At 48.3% G+C, this 22547-nt stretch overlaps 1 protein-coding gene and 1 long non-coding RNA gene across 3 annotated transcripts in view; one reads left to right on the top strand and one right to left on the bottom strand.

Moving 5' to 3' along the window:
- The window catches only part of LOC117066609, a 100142-nt gene extending 91460 nt beyond the window's left edge, over positions 1 to 8682 (bottom strand). The window contains exon 1 of one of the 2 annotated variants that reach the window (XR_004430403.1): positions 8641 to 8682. This is a non-coding gene — a long non-coding RNA (uncharacterized LOC117066609). The remainder of the gene's footprint in view (positions 1 to 8640) is intronic. The other variant, XR_004430404.1, reaches the window with a different exon arrangement.
- A 209-nt stretch (positions 8683 to 8891) lies between these two features.
- SOX9 (SRY-box transcription factor 9) lies at positions 8892 to 14279 on the top strand. The gene is made up of 3 exons (XM_033181988.1): positions 8892 to 9698; positions 10602 to 10855; positions 11427 to 14279. Exons 1-3 carry the CDS (start codon positions 9268 to 9270, stop codon positions 12269 to 12271), a joined length of 1530 nt encoding a protein of 509 aa, XP_033037879.1. The 5' UTR covers positions 8892 to 9267; the 3' UTR covers positions 12272 to 14279.
- Positions 14280 to 22547: the final 8268 nt, after the last annotated feature.

The raw sequence follows: 22547 nt of genomic DNA on the forward strand, positions 1-22547 counted from the left end.
TTGTAAGTGGCATAAGGAACCATCTACCAAACACATTTCAAAGGGAGCCTTAAGGACATTCCATCTAAGTGAGCAAGATGTCCCACTGTGTGCCTAATGGCTAAAATTCTACCATTAGGTATTCATTGCTTTGGCTATATTTTAGCATTCATTCCCTACATGAACATTTATTCAGCAGAGTCTATGTGGCGCACAGACTGAGGATACAAAGAGGATAACACTACATGCTTGTCCTCGAGCAGATCACATTTTAGTGGTGGACAATATACGCACAAAGACAGCAGCACAATAGAAGCCTGAACAAAATGTTATAAAAACACAGAGAGGGGAGCCAATAGCTTTTCCTAGGGAGTCCTCAGATCTTCACAGAGGGGTTAGCATTTAAACTAGATCTCTACCCTTATTTAAGTCTCACTGCCTCTTAGACTGAGAATATATGAAGCCTTAGTAGTCATTTACTCCATAGTCTGAATAAGACTCACATCTTTCCCAAGGTAAGATAGGTGCAGACAGCTTTTATCTGGGAGAGACACCTTTCCCTGAAAAGGAGAGTTGCAAGAAAGGACTGAAAGAGGCCGGGCGCGGTGGCTCACCCCTGCAATCCCAGCACTTTGGGAGGCCGAGGTGGGCGAATCACAAGGTCAGCAGATCGAGATCATCCTGGCCAACGCGGTGAAACCCCATCTCTACTAAAAATACAAAAATTAGCTGGGCCTGGTGGCGAACGCCTGTAGTCCCAGCTACTCGGGAGGCTGAGGCAGGAGAATGGCGTGAACCCGGGAGGCAGAGCTTGCAGTGAGCCAAGATCGCGCCACTGCACTCCAGCCTGGGCGAGAGCGAGACTCTGTCTCAAAAAAAAAAAAAAAAAAAAAAAAAGAAAGGACTGAAAGAAAGCCTTCCTAGTATATGAAAAAGAAGAGTGAAGATGAGGTATAAGTCAGTATATAAATCCAAGATTTTTCAGAATCAAGAGATAACTGAATCTTTTCTCTGAACCCATTCTTTTATTTATTTATTTATTTTATGTATTTATATTTATTTATTTATTTTGAGACAGAGTCTCACTCTGTCACCCAGGCTGCAGTGCAATGGTGCAATCTCAGCTTACCACAACCTCCACCTCCCAGGTTCAAGCAATTCTCCTACCTCAGCCTCCCAAGTAGCTGGGATTACAGGCATGTGCCACCACACCTGCCTAATTTTTGTATTTTTAGTAGAGATGGGATTTCACCATAATGGCCAGGCTGGTCTCGAACTCCTAACCATAGGTGATTCGCACCCCCTCGGGCTCCCAAAGTGCTGGGAATATGGGTGTGAGCCACTGCGCCTGGCCTGAACCCATTCTGAAGTCTCCAAAACAACTTCACTAGCACTTCCTGGTTGCCTGACTAAATATCAAAATGCTTCGAGCAAAGTGAAGTTGCAGTGGGAAATCCCAGAGACAGAAGAAGGGAATAGGTGAGTTTGTATTCTATCCTCTGCCCAGACTGTGCAGGCCACTTGGCTGATGATCCCATAATAACCCAAGAGTTGGCTGAAGTAGGCCTTGGGCCTAGCTGAGCTGGGGAAGGTGAGCTTAGAGGCAAATGTCCCCGCTGATATCACCCTGAAGCCCTGCTTTCCTCAAACCTAAGTTCCTGGAGGAGAGTCAAAAACCAGAGAACCATTTAAGTGCCAGGAAAATACAAAGCAATTAGTGACTTTTGCTTTAGGCAGAATCTAAAGGGGAAAAAGAAATCTTTGAGCCTCATGAAACTCCACCTCCCTGGGCCTCTTCCGGAACCACAATGTTCAGCCCACTCAGTGTTTGGCCAGTGCCACTCTCTCCTCCCCCAGAACATTTCTTTGCTCCTGGAAAATCATCTGGAAACTGTCATCACCACTGTGCTGGTTGGCAGATGTCCCCCAAAGAGAGAGTGAAGCGTACCACACACTACAAGGCATTTCTGGGCTTGGACCAAGAAGGGGTGAGGGCGGGGAAAGAAGATGGCCCAGTCAAAGAGCAACACGGCATCAGCAGGGCTCCTGGGGCCAGGAGGAAAGAGATGGGATGGAGTCTGCCACCAAACCCAGAGCTTGGGGTACCACTCCTTACCTGTGCTTTACCTGCCTCCAAAGCACCTTGATGGAGCTGCAAGGACGGGAGGCAGCTTTCTATGACCTGTGAGTCGTCTCAGGGAAATAGAGGGGGAATCCATGAAAGAGGCAGCAAGAGAGAGACTCAGAACATTATGAGCCCAGAGGGCAGAGCAGAGTTCATGTGGACAGAGGCTGGATTCTGATGGAAATCAGACCTGGAGACAACAGCAGAGACCAAATCTTGTCTCCTTCAGAAGTTTAGGCACATTGTCAGCCCTCAAGCAACATTCACTGAATTGATTTATTCAAAAATGAGAATGATTTGATGTTGTGCTAAATGGGAGAGACATGACAAGTGACAGGGAAAGACAGGATGGAAAGGACATGGTGTCTCCACTGCGTTGTACTTCCTCTACCCAGAACTCTACTCCGTCATCTGGAGTCCCAGAAACATTTAGATGTAGCCACCCCATTCCCCTAATCCCTGCCCAGCCTCGTGTTCGTCCATGCTTTACAAATTTGCAAGCACTTGCAACCGCCTGCTTTGCCACCCATGATACCGCATATATTTAACATAGTTGGGGTTCAAACTAATGCTCTACTGGGAGCTCCCTAGGAAAACTCTAGAGCCAGGTCCCTGGGGAGAAGTGGACCCTGGAGGCATGGGGATGGGGTGAACGCCTGCGTGGAATATCTGAGCAAACCCACTCTGCCTTTCTGTCCAATCATATGGTAGAAAGCATACCTTCCAGGTATGGTAGCAACCCCTCCCTCAGTCAGTCAGACACCACCTTTTCTCCTGGCTGCTGAGGAAAACATCTCAACCTATGAGATGTCTCCACTGCTCCAAGAAAATGAGTATTTAGGGGAAAGATTAAATGCCCATATACTTGAATCTATAGTGACCCTACCCCTAAATTATACTAGTAACTGTTTATCTGTCTCTGCTTTGCCTGTCGATATTAAGGCAGATGATACAAAAAGTCTTCTTTTGCCAACCAAAGCTGACAGTTTGGCGAGCTTTAGGGGGACCCCAGAGGGAATCCGTTTCTGTAATACAGTTGATGCCTTCTGACTGTGTTTTCAGGACTTCCCTCACATTTTAGCCAACCTGGAAACTAGAGAAGAAAAAGTAACAGGTTCCAGTCCTAGAACTCTGCAAAAGGAAACAGCCTTCCCTTTCTCGTGGGGGTAAACACATATGATCCAAAAGATAGTGACAGGAACACTGTTATATTTTCCAGGTCTTAATGATTTGGAAGGGGAGAGGGTCCAAAAATACTGTCCTCCCCTACGCCAGTCCAAATTTCACAACCCATCCAGAAAACAAGGCTGAAGACAGAAAAAGAAGACATTCACTATTCCACTTCTCCCTTTTACATCAGTGAGAGAAAGGGCCTTGGGAGAAAGATGGCACAGAGACAAAAGAAAGAAAGAAAACCAAAAATCTCTGCTTTCTCAAAAATCCCTGGTCTGCCAATTCAGGCTGGGAGAGACCCCAAGGGCAGCCTGTCTCTCCTGCAGCCTTGCAGTCAGCGACAGGCACCATGAAATTAATTTGAAATAAACAATGACAAAGCAGGAAGCTCAACGGGTCCCTGAGGTGCTTTGGGCCCCCACTCCTCCTCAAAGCCCCTGGGCTGTTTAACAAAGCCGTGGGTCCGCCTACCCCAAGCACTTTTTGTGACGTCACAGCTCCGAGGACCATCAGGGGGCTTTACTCTCGCGGAAGCCCAAAAGTTGGGGTCTGACCTCATGACCTTGGCCTTCCCAGGGGCGGGGGGCCCTTGGGACAGGACGCGCTGCCCCCCGAGTCCGGAGCTCAGGCCAGTGGCAGTCGACCTAGCCCCTGAGACTCCCTCACGCCGCTCCTAAACCAAAACGGAACCCAACACGAAGCTGGGTGAAGCTGTAGCTTGCAGGAGCCAGGGAGATGCGCTCTGCCCGGGATTTCCCGGGTCCTGCTGGGACGGAAAGGATTGCAGGGAAGACAGGATAATTCGTCCTTAACTCTGACCGTTACCTTCGAAATTGTACCTTACAAGCATGTCCTCTATTTCCGTGGCTTGATGGGGACATTTTCTCTGATTAAGATCCGGAATAATCGCCCACCCAATGGGATCTCTTAGAGGGAAGCGCTGGTTAGGATACCTCCAGGCTGAGAGGAAATAATCGCCATTGAGCCTGCCCTCCCCTAGGGAAACCCCACCCCACAAAACCATCTTGAGCATCTCGGCTGTCTTTGGTCGGTACCTGAGACTGAATAGACCTAAACTGAAGGGCGATCGAGGGGGAGGAGCAGGTGCTGGTGCGGAGGAAGCTCCAGGGGCCGAAGTGGCCCCCGCCGAGTATGTCGCAAAGGAAGCACCACTGCGTTTAGCGCTGATTTTATCTTTATTTAAAATCACCTTCAGCTAAAACTGCCTAAAAGACTTTTTACAAGAGTGGGAGTGGGCGTTAGGGGGAAGAGCTGGCCTAGGATATTTTCCGCAGGGCGTTCTAGGGATGAGTTGAGGGAATCCGCAGGACGCGCGGCTCCCCGGTGCCACCGCTAAGGACAGATATTTTCGGAAAACCCAGAATGAGAAAAGGGCACACTCCCTCTGGGAGCGCAGTTCCTTTGGGACTGGGGCCTTCCACTCCCACCCCTCCTTTTTCCCTGCTCGGCTCTGCAGCTCCACGACCAGCCAGCTCGTCCGGTCTCTGGCTTGGGCTCCGGTCCGTACCCCCGGGGCGCCCTGCTGTGTTACAGCCGCCCGACGCCCCCAGACCCGGCCAGGTCACCGAGGCAGACTGGAGGTTCGCGCTCCCTCACCGGACACCTCCCGTCCACCTCATCTTTCTTTTTTTCGAAAACAGGAAAGGGAAGAAAACTGAAACACCCCTCTTGGTCTGCAGTTTTAGCGGGGTCGGGATTCCACAGCCCTGGGTGGCATATGCTGAACAACTTCCCAAAGCCGGGCTCCCGTGTGGGGAGAAACACACACGCAGGAATGCACATTCATCCCGTGTTCGCAACTGTCGCTGGGAGGTCTGGCGGCTGTGATGGGACATGCACTCACTCGGGCAACACGTCCAAAGGTCACATCTATTCGGTCAGTCAACAGATATTTATTGCGCACCTACGACGCTATCTTCTACTTTCCTTTTCCCCTTAGCTGTTGCTGTCCAGCCAAGCGCCCGTCCTGAGACGGGCTTACCGGCTGCTCCCTGCCACAAGAAACTCGTGTCCGGCGTGAAGAGCGAACGATAAACACTCTCCAATCCCAGCGAAAAGTACTAATCACAGGAGGGGCTGGGAGCCCGGGACCCGGGGACCTGTCCCCCCAGGGATTGGAGTCTTCTACCTGCAAGGGACCCGGCCCGGGGAACTGGAATGGAGAAGGGGTAACCCCTTCTCTCACCTCTAATGAGAACATTGCCCGGGGCTGAGACACGGCTGCTTACCCCACCAAACTTTCCCTAAGGACAGAGAAGCGTTCCTACTGAAAACGGATTTAAACACTGTCCCCACTTTCGCTAAGGAAGTTTGGATAGGGAGGTTGTGGTCCCTAATTCGCCAGGTGAAAGGAACCCCATCCGCTCGCGTCTATCACCCCCCTCCTGAGCACTGCGTGTTTGCGCGAAATTTGCCCTACGCCAGCAACTCTGGGCTCTGGTCTCAGCTCCCGCGTAGACGCGGAGGAGAGATTGGCGGCCCCCGCTGGGGAAATTGAGCCCGGCGCCGGCCCGGAACGTGCAAGAGGGGGAAAGGCGGAGATCCCAGACCTCGGTTTCCCGAGGGCTTCCCTGGGGAGCCACTCGCACCTCCGTGTCTCCGCTCCCTGCGGCAGACCTCGCGGCGCTTGCTCGAGAGCGGGTATCCGAAAGCACGTCCCGAGCACGGAGAAGTGCCCTAGGTCTCCTGCCTCTTGACCTACGCCCTTTCCCTCCCTCACCGCATCAGATGGAGGACCCTGACTCCTTTCACCCCTGGCTAAATGTTCTAGCTAACACTGGGTCAACAGCCTCAGTTTCCAGATCTGCAACCTGAACATCAGGAGCGGGTTGCTTTCCCTCTACCTGTGCCTGAGGTCCTCTGGTCGGGGACTGCGCGCGTCTTCCCAAGTCAGGGAGGAGGGGTCGGGGCCACCTGAGAAAGACACAACGAAGCGAATGGAGCCCCTGAATGGGGAAAGGGGAGTGGACACCGGGAAGCCCCTGCAGAAATGCCGGACCGATCCACTCGCGAATTGACGGTACCACGCGCTAGACTTGGCCTGACTGTGGCAACGCTTGGCACCTGGGGTATAGGGGCCTTCTCCTGGCCTCAGTGCCCAAATTCTGCGCAGAATGGAAACGGCTGGCATCTCAAGTGCTCTTTTTCAACCCGGTTCTCTACAGACACAAGTTCCCTCACTGAGCTGCGCAGAGGTGGATCCGCACAGGAGGGAATATTGCGTAGGAATTCCTGCAAATATAAATCTCAGCGGCAAAGCAGTCCAGATTGAGTGGAACACACCACCCCCAGCCACCACCATCCAACTTTTCCTTGGTTCGCGGAGTTGGAGACAGTTTCTGGGCTTTTGGCGCCCCCTCTGGATACAGATGAAAACTGCAGCCCATTTTTAAGTCGCCTGTTCATCATAAGTTTTCAGGAAGATGTAAAATTTAAAAATGCTTGCATCAAATCAACGGGAAATGTATAAATCCCCGTCGTTTGTGACGTAAAAGTCTATATATTAGTATCTTATTGCATGATTGCATTAAAATATGTTTATACATATACGTATATATCTTGACACATATTTAGTGAAATATTCCAAAATATCTTAGTCACAGCCCTCTTCACTGACTTTATGCCAGCAAACATGGTAATTACAATATAACACGACTAAGTACAGACGAGCTGTCTAAAATGTCTGCCCGCTAGTCTCCGAGTCTCCTGAATCAGGTGTCTGAGAATCACACAGTTATACTGTACACACAATGCCCTTCTACCCAGGACACAGAAATAGGTCCACACTACGCGGACTTTTTTCTCCTAGGAAAGGAGGATGCTGTTCTCACACTTTCTGAAAGTAATCACAGAGCTAAGGATACGAAGCTATTGTATGCAAATTTCTTAAATTTGTAAACAAACTATGGGGCACCAGAAACATCCTATTTGAGTAAGTTACATTCGTTAAAAAAAAAACAAAACAAAACAAAAAAAAAACGCTGTTGAACCAGGCTATAACTTACTACCTTGTGAAGAGATGAAGAGTTCCATTTCCTATAAGAAATGTCGGGCTTCTTTCGAAGACATCGAGAGAAAACAAGATTTTTAAAAATTCTCCCGGAAGGACATTGATTTGGATCTTGTGATAGTGTCCTCACTTCGCAAATTAGATAGGGAAAAAAAAAGTTTTTAATATGATGTGGGCCGATTCACCATAACAATAATTTAATTAGAGGCGAATTTTTGCAAGAGTCCAAAAGGGGGGGGGGAGTTTAAAATTAAAGAGTTTTCCCAATGTTGTGCGTTTATTTGGGATTCTGAAAGCACGGAACCCGCAAGCGACCAAGATTTTTCTTCTGTCCCAGAGCAGATAGCTCTGCACTTACCCAACCTGGCTCTAAGCATTTCGTGTGAACACAAAGGTTGTGCTCAAATCACACTTGGAATACATGAGAGACACCACCAATGCCTCCCCCGGAACTCCAAACTATTCGCAGGTCTGAACCGACCGGACTGGAGTCAGAAGCACCGGCGCTTCACCCCTTCAGGTGTTTAGTAAATGCCAGCAAAAGCGGGCAAGCAGCACGACTCTGCCAGAGTGGAACATTTTGTCTGCCGTGGTGCCCATTTGTTTGGCCTTTTACAAACCAAGTGACCGGCCTGGGCCTCGCGGCCCGGGACAGCCGCATTGGCAAACTTCGATCTCTCAAAGCCAGAGCAGTCAGCAAACTCTCCCCAGGCAGGGCGACTCGGCTGACGTTTCTGACTCGGCCAGGAGGCAAAGACCAAAACGTCTGAGCAGTAGCCCTGTTACTGAGGAGCGTCGGCGGGGTCGCGGGACTGGAGAAAGACTTGTCAGAGCTCAAGGTCGGTGTGGCGCGGGGCGGCCCCGAGAGCGCGGGGATCCTGCGTGGCCACGGCCGCCGCTGCCAACCTTCGCGGGGACTTAGCTTTGCTTTCCATTGACTCCCTTTGCAAAAGCGCAGCAGAATCCTGACCAGCCGCACCAGCCCCGGCGAACCCGAGCATGTTAATCTATTTATGTGGATTATTACGGAGGAACAGCGGGCGTTGAGTCACCAAAACATTTGCTTCAAAAGACTATTTCCAAGCACTTTTGCAGGCAGGCAGGCCCCAGGCGCGTAAACTCGGCTACGCATTAAGAAGCGGCTGCTTTTCGAATACTACAAACTCCAGCTAAGTTCCCTGTGCCGCGGAGAGAGCAGTGAAAATAAATGTCGGAGGTGGGGGTAGATCTTAGTCTAGACATACACACTTGCGCGCGCACACACACACACACACAAAGATTCGCGCGGAGAAGTCACTAAAATTCTGGCATTCCGAGAGTTCGACAAACTTACACACTTGGAAGTCCCGGGTCCCCCGCCTTCCCCGCAGCACCCCCCGCCCCCCCCACCCTACCGTCCACCCTTCGGCTGCGCTCCCCTCCCCTCTCCTCCCCTCCCGTCTCGTCACCCAGCCCAGTGCCACAGTCCTCCTCCCTCCCCAAAATCGGGTCCAATCAGCTGCCTGCCAACCCTGGGACTGCTGTGCTGTGATTGGCGGGTGGCTCTAAGGTGAGGCGGAGTATTTATTAAAGAGACCCTGGGCTGGGAGTTGGAGAGCGGAGAGCGGAGCTCGAAACTGACTGGAAACTTCAGTGGCGCGGAGACTCGCCAGTTTCAACCCCGGAAACTTTTCTTTGCAGGAGGAGAAGAGAAGGGGTGCAAGCGCCCCCACTTTTGCTCCTTTTTCTCCCCTCCTCCTCCTCTCCAATTCGCCTCCCCCCACTTGGAGCGGGCAGTTGCGGACTGGCTCCGCGCCTCCCTAAGTGCTCGCCGCGGTAGCCGGCCGACGCGCCAGCCTCCCCGGGAGCCGCTCGCTCCGCATCCGGGCAGCCGAGGGGAGAGGAGCCCGCGCCTCGAGTCCCCGAGCCGCCGCGGCTTCTCGCCTTTCCCGGCCACCCGCCCCCTGCCCCGGGCCCGCGTATGAATCTCCTGGACCCCTTCATGAAGATGACCGACGAGCAGGAGAAGGGCCTGTCCGGCGCCCCCAGCCCCACCATGTCCGAGGACTCCGCGGGCTCGCCCTGCCCGTCGGGCTCCGGCTCGGACACCGAGAACACGCGGCCCCAGGAGAACACGTTCCCCAAGGGCGAGCCCGACCTGAAGAAGGAGAACGAGGAGGACAAGTTCCCCGTGTGCATCCGCGAGGCGGTCAGCCAGGTGCTCAAGGGCTACGACTGGACGCTGGTGCCCATGCCGGTGCGCGTCAACGGCTCCAGCAAGAACAAGCCGCACGTCAAGCGGCCCATGAACGCCTTCATGGTGTGGGCGCAGGCGGCGCGCAGGAAGCTCGCGGACCAGTACCCGCACTTGCACAACGCCGAGCTCAGCAAGACCCTGGGCAAGCTCTGGAGGTAGGGCCCGGCGGAGGCGGCGCGGCAGGGTGGGCATCGCGGTGGCGGGGGGCGCTGGCCAGGGCTGACTTGCCCCGCCCCGCCTCCCATCGCCCAGGAGTTGCGGTTCCGGGAGCCGGCGGGATGGGGGTGGGAGTGGGAACGGGGTGTAACTGTGGCTCAGAGTTTGTCAAAGTTCTTGGGCTGCTTGCAGGGACGCGGAGGAGGGAGTGGTAACTGGAAGGGGTGGGGGAGGTAGCTGGAGGATGGACGAAGACTGGTGGGAGACGGAAGTGGGGGGCTGCCATCCTGCTCTCCCGTCGCCTGGAAGCTCAATCAGGGCGGGGAAGTGAAGCTTGCCTTCCCCCACCCCGCCCCTTAAAACTGCACTCTCTCGTGCAGCCCCCCCCACACACACACACACACACCCACGGAGATGGGGCAGGGGAGAAACCGAGGTTGGAGGAGACCCTTGGCAGGAATTGGGAGGCAGGAGGAGGGAGGCTGCTGGAAATAGGTGGGAGTGTATGAGGCGGGGGTGAGAATTGGAGAGCTTCTTGCAGCTTAAGTAATTTGGGGAAAAGTTTTTAAGGGTGTTGGGGTTGGGAGCGATAACTCCAGCAGCAAAGGCGTTTAGGGAGTCGTTTTCATCTTCAGCGTTTCCAAAATAGAAATAAAAGGGGAGGGGAGGGAGGGGAGGGAGGGGGCGGGGAGTGACCGCTCAGGTCGGACTGCAAGAACTTATTTATTTTTAAGAAAAGTTATTATGAGCTGTGGTTGCAGGCAGGAGGGAAGATGGGGTTGTATGCAAAGGAAGCCAAGTGGTCTGGGTCGCCGCCTCCTCCCCGCCGACCTGACAGTTTGGCGGGTTTCACTGACCCCTCTCCCTCTTTTTCTCTGTGCCCCCCGCCCCGCCCCGAGCAGACTTCTGAACGAGAGCGAGAAGCGGCCCTTCGTGGAGGAGGCGGAGCGGCTGCGAGTGCAGCACAAGAAGGACCACCCGGATTACAAGTACCAGCCGCGGCGGAGGAAGTCGGTGAAGAACGGGCAGGCGGAGGCAGAGGAGGCCACGGAGCAGACGCACATCTCCCCCAACGCCATCTTCAAGGCGCTGCAGGCTGACTCGCCGCACTCCTCCTCCGGCATGAGCGAAGTGCACTCCCCCGGCGAGCACTCGGGTGAGTCGCCCCTCAGCCCCAAAGGACAAGCCACCCCCGACCCACCTGGCACACCCCCTGCCCTCCACCTGGGAGATTCTTCGTGGGGACTTTATGCTTCCCGGGAGCTACACACTACCCTTTGCGCTGTCCCGCTCCCCCTCTCTACCCAGAGCCTAAGAGGCACCCAAACACACACACATAGACACACGCACCCCAGCTCAATCCCAGCATCCGAAGAGATTAACTTTTTTTATTGGGAGGTAAAATGCCCTTACAAGCCTTAGGAGACCTCCCCCTTCTTCCTTTGCTCCCCCACCCCAAAAGCATACACAGGGCTCTTCTACAAGTAGCAATTTGTTCTTCCGGACCCTCCGGGCCCCAGACCCTCCCCTGATAAAAGGGGGCTGTCCAGTGTGTACCGGCGGGTTAATCATTGGGCGAGTTATCTCCGGTGCAGCGTGCCTCCCGCGCGGGTGCGGGCCCTTACTACACTTTAGCAGCGAGGGAGGGTCCCCGGAGGGTGCCTAAGACTAGGGCGTCTGCACAGCCCTTGTTGATTTTCCCGTGCTTGTTCTTTTATTGTCTGCAGGGCAATCCCAGGGCCCACCGACCCCACCCACCACCCCCAAAACCGACGTGCAGCCGGGCAAGGCTGACCTGAAGCGAGAGGGGCGCCCCCTGCCAGAGGGAGGCAGACAGCCCCCCATCGACTTTCGCGACGTGGACATCGGCGAGCTGAGCAGCGACGTCATCTCCAACATCGAGACCTTCGACGTCAACGAGTTTGACCAGTACCTGCCGCCCAACGGCCACCCGGGGGTGCCGGCCACGCATGGCCAGGTCACCTACACGGGCAGCTACGGCATCAGCAGCACCGCGGCCACCCCGGCGGGCGCGGGCCACGTGTGGATGTCCAAGCAGCAGGCGCCGCCACCACCCCCACAGCAGCCTCCGCAGGCACCGCCGGCCCCGCAGGCGCCCCCCCAGCAGCAGGCGGCGCCCCCGCAGCAGCCAGCTGCGCCCCCTCAGCAGCCACAGGCGCACACGCTGACCACACTGAGCAGCGAGCCGGGCCAGTCCCAGAGAACGCACATCAAGACGGAGCAGCTGAGCCCCAGCCACTACAGCGAGCAGCAGCAGCACTCGCCCCAGCAGATCGCCTACAGCCCCTTCAACCTTCCGCACTACAGCCCTTCCTACCCGCCCATCACCCGCTCGCAGTACGACTACACCGACCACCAGAACTCCAGCTCCTACTACAGCCACGCGGCGGGCCAGGGCACCGGCCTCTACTCCACCTTCACCTACATGAACCCCGCCCAGCGCCCCATGTACACCCCCATCGCCGACACCTCTGGGGTCCCTTCCATCCCGCAGACCCACAGCCCCCAGCACTGGGAACAACCCGTCTACACACAGCTCACCCGACCTTGAGGAGGCCTCCCATGAAGGGCGAAGATGGCCGAGATGATCCTAAAAATAACCGAAGAAAGAGAGGACCAACCAGAATTCCCTTTGGACATTTGTGGGTTTTGTTTTTTATTTCGTTTTTTGTTTTCTTCTTCTTCTTCCTTAAAGACATTTAAGCTAAAGGCAACTCGTACCCAAATTTCCAAGACAGAAACATGACCTATCCAAGCGCATTACCCACTTGTGGCCAATCAGTGGCCAGGCCAACCTTGGCTAAATGGAGCAGCGAAATCAACGAGAAACTGGACTTTTTAAACCCTCTTCAGAGCAAGCGTGGAGGATGATGGAGAATCGTGTGATCAGTGTGCTAAATCTCTCTGCCTGTTTGGACTTTGTAATTATTTTTTTAGCAGTAATTAAAGAAAAAAGTCCTCTGTGAGGAATATTCTCTATTTTAAATATTTTTAGTATGTACTGTGTATGATTCATTACCATTTTGAGGGGATTTATACATATTTTTAGATAAAATTAAATGCTCTTATTTTTCCAACAGCTAAACTTCTCTTAGTTGAACAGTGTGCCCTAGCCTTTCTTGCAACCAGAGTATTTTTGTACAGATTTGCTTTCTCTTACAAAAAGAAAAAAAAAAAAATCCTGTTGTATTAACATTTTAAAAAGAATTGTGTTATGTGATCAGCTTTGGGGGTTAACTCTGGTTAATTCCTTAGGCTTTGCGATTCAAGGAGGAGCTGCCTTAAAAAAAATAAAGGCCTTATTTTGCAATTATGAGAGTAAACAATAGTTTAGAGAAGCATTTGGTAAGCTTTATCGTATATATATATTTTTAAACAAGAGAAAAACACCTTGAGCCTTAAAACCATGCTGCTGGGAAACACTTGCGCTCTCTTTTAGTGCATTTCCTCCTGCCTTTGCTTGTTCACTGCAGTCTTAAGAAAGAGGTAAAAGGCAAGCAAAGGAGACAAAATCTGTTCTGGGAATGTTTCAGCAGCCAATAAGTGCCCGAGCACACTGCCCCCCATTGCCTGCCTGGGCCCCATGTGGAAGGCAGATGCCTGCTCGCTCTGTCACCTGTGCCTCTCTGAACACCAGCAGTTAACCTTCAAACATTCCACGTGCTAAAATTATTTATTTTGTAAGGAGAGGTTTTAATTAAAACAATTTTTTTTTTTTTTTCAATTTTACCTTCTTTAAAATAGGTTGTTGGAGCCTTCCTCAAAGGGTATGGTCATCTGTTGTTAAATTATGTTCTTAACTGTAACCAGTTTTTTTTTTTTTTATTTATCTCTTTAATCTTTTTTTATTATTAAAAGCAAGTTTCTTTGGATTCCTCATCCTAGATTTGTATAAATGCCTTTTTGTCCATCCCTTTTTTCTTTTTGTTGAAAACAAACTGGAAACTTGTTTCTTTCTTTGTTGAGAGATTGCAAATGTAGTGTATCACTGAGTCATTTGCAGTGTTTTCTGCCACAGACCTTTGGGCCGCCCTACATCGTGTGTGTGTGTGTGTGTGTGTGTGTTTTGACACAAAAACAATGCAAGCATGTGTCATCGATAATTCCTCTGCATCTTCTCTTGGAGTGAGGGAGGCTACCTGGAGGGGATCAGCCCACTGACAGACCTTAATCTTAATTACTGCTGTGGCTGGAGAGTTTTGAGGATTGCTTTTTAAAAAAGACAGCAAACTTTTTTTTTTTAATTTAAAAAAAGATATATTAACAGTTTTAGAAGTCAGTAGAATAAAATCTTAAAGCACTCATAATATGGCATCCTTCAATTTCTGTATAAAAGCAGATCTTTTTAAAAAGATATTTCTGTAACTTAAGAAACCTGGCATTTAAATCATATTTTGTCTTTAGGTAAGCTTTGGTTTGTGTACATGTTTTGTTTGTTTCACTTGTTTCCCTCCCACCCCCAAACCTTTTGTTCTCTCCGTGAAACTTACCTTTCCCTTTTTCTTTCTCTCTTTTTTTTGTATATTATTGTTTACAATAAATATACATTGCATTAAAAAGAAAATGGCCCTGTGGATTTATTCACCCAGTTCTCCTCTTGGACGATTTGGCAAATTTGAGCACAAAAGACATTGTGAAGTGCTGATGACTGTGATGTTTTTTATGAGCACCGTTGGCAATCCTAGAAAACACGCTGAGGAAAAGACTGTGTATCTCCAAACATCTAGGCAGAGAAATCTTGAAAAAGTGCCACTTGAATATTTCGATCACACAGAAAATTACATGTCAGTAGTTGCCCACTCTGGCAAAAATGTTTGTTGTGGTTTTCATGACCTCATGCTTCAGGGCAAAAGCTGTCCCTTGTGGAGGTCAGAGGGAATATTAGACCTGAAATCAGGAGCTCGTCAGTAGACAGAATGCCAGAGGAGTGACTTGCTTCTCTGGTTTTAATATGGCAAACTTTCTGTCCTATGAACACATACCCAAGAAATGGAGTGTCCATTTAAAAAGCAAAGGAAGCCAGAGAAAAACAATTGTCTACAGGGAACCAGAGAGAAGCCTGTCGTATTAACCCATTAAATGATTCAGAGCCTTCCAGATTTCTCTGCAGAAACAATGAAAGGGGATGATTTTTCTGCTCCCTCTAGTTTAACTCATTCTAAGCAGACGCAAAGCCACTGTAGAAGAAACAAGACCTAATCCTGTTTTCCTTGGCCCCAGTTAGATGGGGAGTTTCCAGGTTCAGAGAAACGTTCAGGTCATTTTTCATTAAATAGATGAAATCACTCCTTCCCTCACATGGGCACACCTCCCCACCCCCACTCCCACACCCCAGCTGATTGGAGAAGTGTCTCTAAAGAGTCAGTCACCTTCACCCTCTCAGGCTAGTTTTACTACTAGGCCTGTGTCTCTGACAGTCTTAACCAGAGTCCAACCTCTCTGGCATTACCTCACATTGTCTGTTTCTGCTTATTGGATTCCTGGCTGACATCCCACACCAGGAACATGGCAACCAGGAAAATGGTAGTTATCAAATCGAGTCTACATTAGTACTCAGCCTCCTTTGCAAATTCCTTCGACAAACATTGATTGAGGGCCTGTGATCTGCGGGGGACTGTGCAAATCCTTCCCTACCCCTTCAGACATCAAATTCTGTTCCTTGTTTGTGACATAGCCTTCCGTGCACTGAGGCCCTCCACTCTTACAAAATCTATTTTTTTTTTCTCTTGCCAACACTCACAAAGTCCTTTTAAAAAGTCTCTGTGGTGTTCCCTAATTCTTGTCTACCTTATTCGTCCTAATCCCTTTGTCTATTAAAATCAACACACACCATTCCGCTGTGACTACCCCCTTCCCTAGCAAATCTGTATGTTTGTTGGACTGTTCTTTCTTCCAGAAACATGCTCTTTTTCCCAGTATGTGGCCTTTGCCAGGACTTCTTGAAACTGAAAGCCCTGTTTGAACATAAACTTGTGAAGGGACCTGAGGCAAGCTGTTTTGCTTTCCTGTGCCTCAGTTTCCCCTTTTGCTGAGTATGTTTATAATTCCTCCTACATAGAGCAGGTTGTTAACAGGGGAGATTTTAGCCAGAGCAATCTGGGAATTGACTGCATTGGAGTCTCCTGGTCTGTACAGCAGTCCCCCTGCATTAGAATTCCTGGGAGTAATACCCAGGCAAAAGAGTTTCATAAGCTACCCGAGTGGCTCTGATACACAGTAAAACACAAGAGACACAGGAATGCTGAGAGAGAATTCCTCAGAATCCCACTCACCCCCATATCTATCAGATCCAGTCAAAGCCCAACATCAACATATTATAAAATATTTTGGAGGAATTTTTAGTCTGAATCCAGAAGCACGGAGCTTATCACCCTGGAAACAGCAACATATTGATTGGAAACCAAGGAGAGTCCTCCACACTGGAAAGGAAAGAGTTTGTATGTAGATCCAGGGTTATTTATTTGTTTGTTTGTACTTAAAATAAAACCTTTTCTTTTCTAACCATTTTAACAAAACTGGAATTTTTAGCAAAAGAGAATAAAAATAAACTCATTTAAGAATCAGTCTTTTGCTCTATTATTAAAATAGAACCATGTGGATTCGTTTGAGCTGTTTGACTTTCCCACTTCAACTCCATCCCATCCCTTTCCTTTCCTGATTTCCAAAATGAATGTTTTTGAGGCAGCATGGTGGCACTTTTTATATTAAAGTAATTGATGAACTAACACTACAGCCAGAGATGGATTTACTATGAAGCAAACAAAGCCCAAGCTTCAGCACCTCTCAAAAGCACAGGCTCCTTTTAAGGCTCTAGACTTATTCTTGACTTTTTAAAATTTAAATTCTTTTTCTTAAAGAGCTTCTCCTCAAAAAAAAAAAAAAAAAAAAAAAAGAATAAGCTTCATGCCCCACAAAAGCTGGATCTGCCCCTGACCACACCTACTGGCCAGTAAACTGCAGCATTAGAGGCTCTTTCTGTTCTCAACAGTGTCTGAAACATAGTAGGTGCCCTTCCATTGTATCCATGAACATGATGGTATTGCCAAAGAACACACTGGAATCTCTGCAATAACACTCTACCACTTGTCCTTACACAGTTTCTCATCCCTCTAGGAGTCAAATGAATTTTCGCTTCTCGAATGACATTCACTTGTGGGCATAAGACAAGTTTCTTGCACACAAGAAACGCAATGACCTGCCCTCCTATTCTTTCCCTTCCCTCTTCCTGCTCATACCTTTTTTCCTTTCTTTGCCACCTCTCCCCTGCATTTTCTCAGAGTCTCCCCTTGACTCTGACAGCTGAAAACTTTGCTGGGCCCTGATTGAGCTATTCCTCCTCCATCAAGCACAGACTAGAACTATTTTACTCTGAATTTCTGGAGAATTGTTCTTTTTTGACCAGATACAACATGGGCCAGGTAATCTCAGAAAACAACCAGGCTAAATTCGGGGCAATAGTTCCCTGAAGCTATTGTTAGACATGTCCCTTGAGTATTCAGGATTTTATATTGAGCTTCATCCAATCACCATTATTTCCTGCTGTCATATTCTACTCTAGAATGATTCCCACTCCTCATTCTTTCTGTAAACATTTGATTAGGATGCAACCATGAACAAGAAAGACTGCCCCATGGGGCTTACATTTTCATGAAGAAGAGGCAGGCAAAAATAAATAGTACTTCCTGGTCTTTCCTTGTTTGCCTGCCATGGGGGAAAAATGCAACTCATTAGGGCCAACTGGGAGAACAGGCACAGGGAAGGAGGAGTTGATGGATTTGGAAATGGTTTTGGTGAGAACATGCTGAGTTCATTTTTCCTCTCCTGATCTTCATCTCTTTTTCAGTGATATAAAATTGACTCCATTTACATAAAGGGAACCCACTCTATTTTTACCTTAGCCACTCTCTCCTGCCCCTCTGCCCTACCCCGCAATAACCCTCTATTAGTCTCTTTACCTCTTAATGAACCATGGATTCACGGGTCTCACAATCCTCTTTTTAGCGGAGACCCCAAGAGAAAAATCCAGTCTCTAGTATCCAAAGAGTCTTTGGATCTCTAGAGATTTGGTTAATGTACCCTGCAGAAATGAGGAAGGAATCAGAAATGAGGAAGGTATAAAGAAAGGTCTTTTAATTTATTTGTGTTTGCATTGCAAAAATCTCTTATACATTATCTCAGCTATTGAATACTCCTCCATCGCTTCCAGAATACCTGCATAGATTGAGAGCTCACATCCACCATGGAGATCTTTAATTGTGGAAAAATCTTACCTCTGCAGTTTCCATGCAATGGCCCAAGGTGGCCCACCTCCACAGCAGAATAGTGTATGTCTTATCCTTCTTCTGAGTGACAGCCTTTCAACTATGTGTGCAGTTTTAAAGTTTTCTTTTACTCTTCCCAATCTAAACACTTACAATACATTTTACGTATGATAGGGTTCCCAAACCCTTTTGTATTTGACAGCCTTCTTTGAATGTACTTCACTTACTAGTATTCTCAAATGAGTGCACTCGGATTTTTTCCAGGACTCCAAATACTTGGCTAACATGGAAGACAAATAGATTCATCATTCTTGTCATCAGGAATCATGTTTCTATTAATTTAAATTAAAATCATATTAGCTCTTATAGCAGCCATGTCACCCAGTTATGTTATATTAAGTAATTTCTTACCTATCCTCTAATTGTGCAATTGATTTTTCAATCCAAGCTTTACATATCCTCTTGTTTTGATTGGAGTATGACATATACAGGCCCAATGGAAGAAAAAAATGGCAAAGGGATTTGCATTATTGAGCCCTTACTTTGGCAGTCACTGTGACAGATGTTGTATATACATGATCTCATGTAATCCATTTAACAACCCTTTGAGACAGGTGTTCTTATTACAGTTTTATGAAGAAGGAAACTGAGGCTCAGAAAGATTAAGCAATTGACCTAAGGTCATGTGACTAGTAAATGACATAGGTAACTACCAGAGGCTCCCCCAATTCTCTCAGTTTTCAAAAGAAAATTAGAAATAGAGTTCATAACGGGTAAAGACAATCCTTATGTTGTAAATTATGTTACAGGAACCTCTTCAAAGCAAAATCCGACCATATGACCCCCTGTTCAAAACCTCTCAATGGCTACCTATTCTTGGAATAAAATCCAAATTCCTTACCATAGGATTCAACTGCCTTACTCCAGGAGTTGGTAAACCGCAGCCCATGTACCAAATCTGGCCCACCTCCTATTGTTGCAGATAAAGTTTTATTGGAACAAAGTCATGCTCATTAGTCTACGGATTGTCTATGTGCTTTTCTCCTCCATGGCAGACTTGAGTAGTTGAAACAGAGGCAGTAGCCAACAAAGTGCAAAATATTTACTAGCTGGCCCCTTTGCAGAAAAGATTTGCTGACTGCTGCCCTGCACAACGTAGCCCTTGCCTAATTCTATGACTTCATCTGTTGCCACTACTCTCCTTATTCTCAAGGCCCCACCCCTCTGCCTTCTTTCTCATTCTCAATCTCTCAAACTCTTTGCTGTTTCAGGGCCTTTGCACTCCCTACTTTCGTGACTTAAACACCCTTTCATCAGTTTCCCTGTTATTTCTTTTTCATCTTTCAGTTATCAGCTGAAACAGACCAAGGGGCCATTTGGTCCAAGGGGCCTTCCCTGCCCATCCTGGATATACTAGTCCACACTGCCATCACCTCCAACCTCACTAATCCATTATTCCATTTTTATAACACCATCACTTCCTGAAATAATCTTTGTCATTTATGTGTTTGTCTCCTCCAACTAAGGCTTTGAACTTCGTCTTGTTCTCAATTTATCTCCATTACCTGGGAAAGTCTTTGACACATAACAGGAGCTCAGTCAGCATTTATTGACGAATTCATTGGTGTATTAAGTTGCTGTATTCTCCTAGATCCTGAGATGGGAATCAAGTATTAGGGGTTAGAAGGCAAAAAAAAAAAAAAAAAAATCAATTACTCATTAATTAAATTATCAATTAAATTAAATGAACACTTGATTAATGCTCACTATACGCCAGGTAGCAGTTGGGCTTCAAAACTAATAAGATAAGGAGCTCACAGAAAGAAGGGTGAAGATAAAGACATTAAACAGACAAGATTGTTGAGCATTGAGTTAGAGATATATATAAAGAATGCAGAGGAAGGGGAGGAGAGGGAAATTGTCCAGCTAAGGAAAGACACTAAGGCACAGAGGAGGCACTGTGCAAGAACATGGAAATATTCAACAGGCTGGTGCTTTGGGGCAATTGTAAGTTAGTTCACTGTGACTAGTATCGGATATGGGTAGGTAAATAGCAGAAAATTAGTTAAGAGATAAGCAGAATCATAATGAACTTAAGAAGGCTTTGAACCAGGAAATGCCAAGAGTTGTTGTGTGTTTTAAAAAAGAGGACATTAGCTGGGTGTGGTGGCTTGCGCTTGTAGTCCCAGCTACTCAGGAGGCTGAGGTGGGAAAATCCCTTGAGCCCAGGAGTTCGAGGCCAGCCTGGGCAACGTAGCAAGACTCTATTTCAAAAACTATATATACAAATTTAAAAGTGGACATTGTTCCCCCTGCTCCAACCCAGACTTTTGACTTTGCTGTCAAAATCCAGGAAACCAGATCATTAAGGAGACCACTTAGGAGTCTCTAGTTTAGTCCATCATAGAAGAGATAAAGCCTGAGCTAAGGCCAAGGCAGCAGGAATAAAAACGGAGAGGATGGATGGCTAAGAGAGGACTCAAGGGCTAGAAGTGATGAGGTTGAGAACTGTTGGTATGCAGACCACTCAGAAGGTGACATCGAGGCTAACTTCTATGCCCTACCTTCAGTGGCAGAGTGAAAGATAGTGTCATTTGAACAAATCATGGAATATAGGAATGTAGTTGGACATGCTTAGTAGTAGTTAGAAATACATGTAACCTATGTGGATCGTGATCAAAATGCACTTTCTGTTTGCCTTCATTGACTCTGGATTTTATTCAGGAGCTGGATCTTCCCTTGACCCTTAGTGCTCACAGGAAGTAGGAAAGCGGGTAGGAAGGGAGGGAGACATGACTTTTCCTATTATTCTCAGAATGATAGGGAGAAAAAAACTACTATGCTTATGTTTTTTTTTCTATTATTATTATTATTTTGAGATGGAGTCTTGCTCTGTCACCCAGGCTGGAGTGCAATGGCCTGATATCGGCTCACTGCAACCTCTGCCTCCTGGGTTCAAGCGATTCTCCTGCCTCAGCCTCCTGAGTAGCTGGGATTACAGGTGCCTGCCACTATACCTGGATAATTTTTGTATTTTTAGTAGAAACGGGGTTTCACCATGTTAGTCAGGCTGGTCTCAAACTCCTGACCTCAGGTTATCTGCCCACCTCGGCCTCCCAACCTGCTGGGATTACAGGAGTGAGCCACCACACCTGGCCGCTTATGCTTTAAGTCTCATTTTAGAAAACTGAAATGTCCCTCCCAGGAAATGTCTAAATTGGCTTTAATAGTAAATCTTCCCTCCTCAACTCACATATGCTCCAGGATGAAAACCCACTCTGGGGAAGAGGATGATCGTACACCTCTCTGCACGTTCCCTGTTTTCCCCTCTCCCACTAACTGGCTGCTTTTTCCTGTCTACCCAACAGAGTCAAAAAGGATGAGACTAACAGGGGAGGAAAAGTAAGAGAAAGGGGTATTTATATGGATGGTGCCAAATTCTCCAGTCCTAGTAGATGTTTAAGGCTGGTATTCCTGGTGGGCCAGGCACCTGAGCAGCGCTGCACTGTTTCCCCTTGGGCGCTTTCATGAACTGTTCATTCATACGGCTGTCTTGACTCCGGCAGATACATCTCTATTAGACAGGTAGTTTCACTGCCTTTCCCACCACAGAGCATGCTCAGAACACCACCAGCCTCTTTCTGTAGAGGTCTCCTCACCTTTGCAGGTAACTCTGCTAAACAGGACCCACGACAGTGCCATGTTTGCTCTCTCTTCTAGATAGGGACCCACATTTGGTCGATGGAAACACGTCCCTCCCTTACCCAAGAAAAGTCAACAGTTCTCACAGCTCACCCTAGATAACTAGATTCTCAAGGCAAGCATGAGTTCTCCGTGCTTCTCAACTGCAAGAACTCTTCTCAAAGCTTTGCAAGTGACCTCTTTTAAAGCTCCATTTACTGCAAATCAAAACCACAATGAGATACCATCTCACACCAGTTAGAATGGCGATCATTAAAAAGTCAGGAAACAACAGGTGCTGGAGAGGATGTGGAGAAGGGGGAACATGTTTACAATGTTGGTGGGACTTTAGCTAGTTCAACCATTGTGGAAGACAGTGTGGCGATTCCTCAAGGATCTAGAACTAGAAATACCATTTGACCCAGCCATCCCATTATTGGGTATATACCCAAAGGATTATAAATCATGCTGCTATAAAGATACACGCACATGTATGTTTATTGTGGCACTATTTACAATAGCAAAGACTTGGAACCAACCCAAATGTCCATCAATGATAGACTGGATTAAGAAAATGTGGCACATATACACCATGGAATACTATGCAGACATAAAAAACGATGAGTTCATGTCCTTTGTAGGGACATGGATGCAGCTGGAAACCATCATTCTGAGCAAACTATCGCAAGAACAGAAAACCAAACACCACATGTTCTCACTCATGTGAGGAATTGAACAATGAGAACACTTGGACACAGGAAGGGGAACATCACACACCGGGGCCTGTTGTGGGGTGGGGGGAGGGGGGAGGGATAGCATTAGGAGATATACCTAATGTAAATGACGAGTTAATGGGTGCAGCACACCAACATGGCACATGTATAC

This window comes from Trachypithecus francoisi, unplaced genomic scaffold (assembly GCF_009764315.1).
Source record: "Trachypithecus francoisi isolate TF-2019V2 unplaced genomic scaffold, Tfra_2.0 Lachesis_group20, whole genome shotgun sequence".
NCBI classification, from domain to species: domain Eukaryota; kingdom Metazoa; phylum Chordata; class Mammalia; order Primates; family Cercopithecidae; genus Trachypithecus; species Trachypithecus francoisi.

Coding starts and splice junctions, on each gene's coding strand:
- SOX9 (XM_033181988.1), top strand. CDS start 9,268: ATGAATCTCCTGGACCCCTTCATGAAGATGACCGACGAGCAGGAGAAG. Junction 9,699..10,601: donor ACCCTGGGCAAGCTCTGGAG/GTAGGGCCCGGC, acceptor CGCCCCGAGCAG/ACTTCTGAACGAGAGCGAGA. Junction 10,856..11,426: donor CTCCCCCGGCGAGCACTCGG/GTGAGTCGCCCC, acceptor TATTGTCTGCAG/GGCAATCCCAGGGCCCACCG.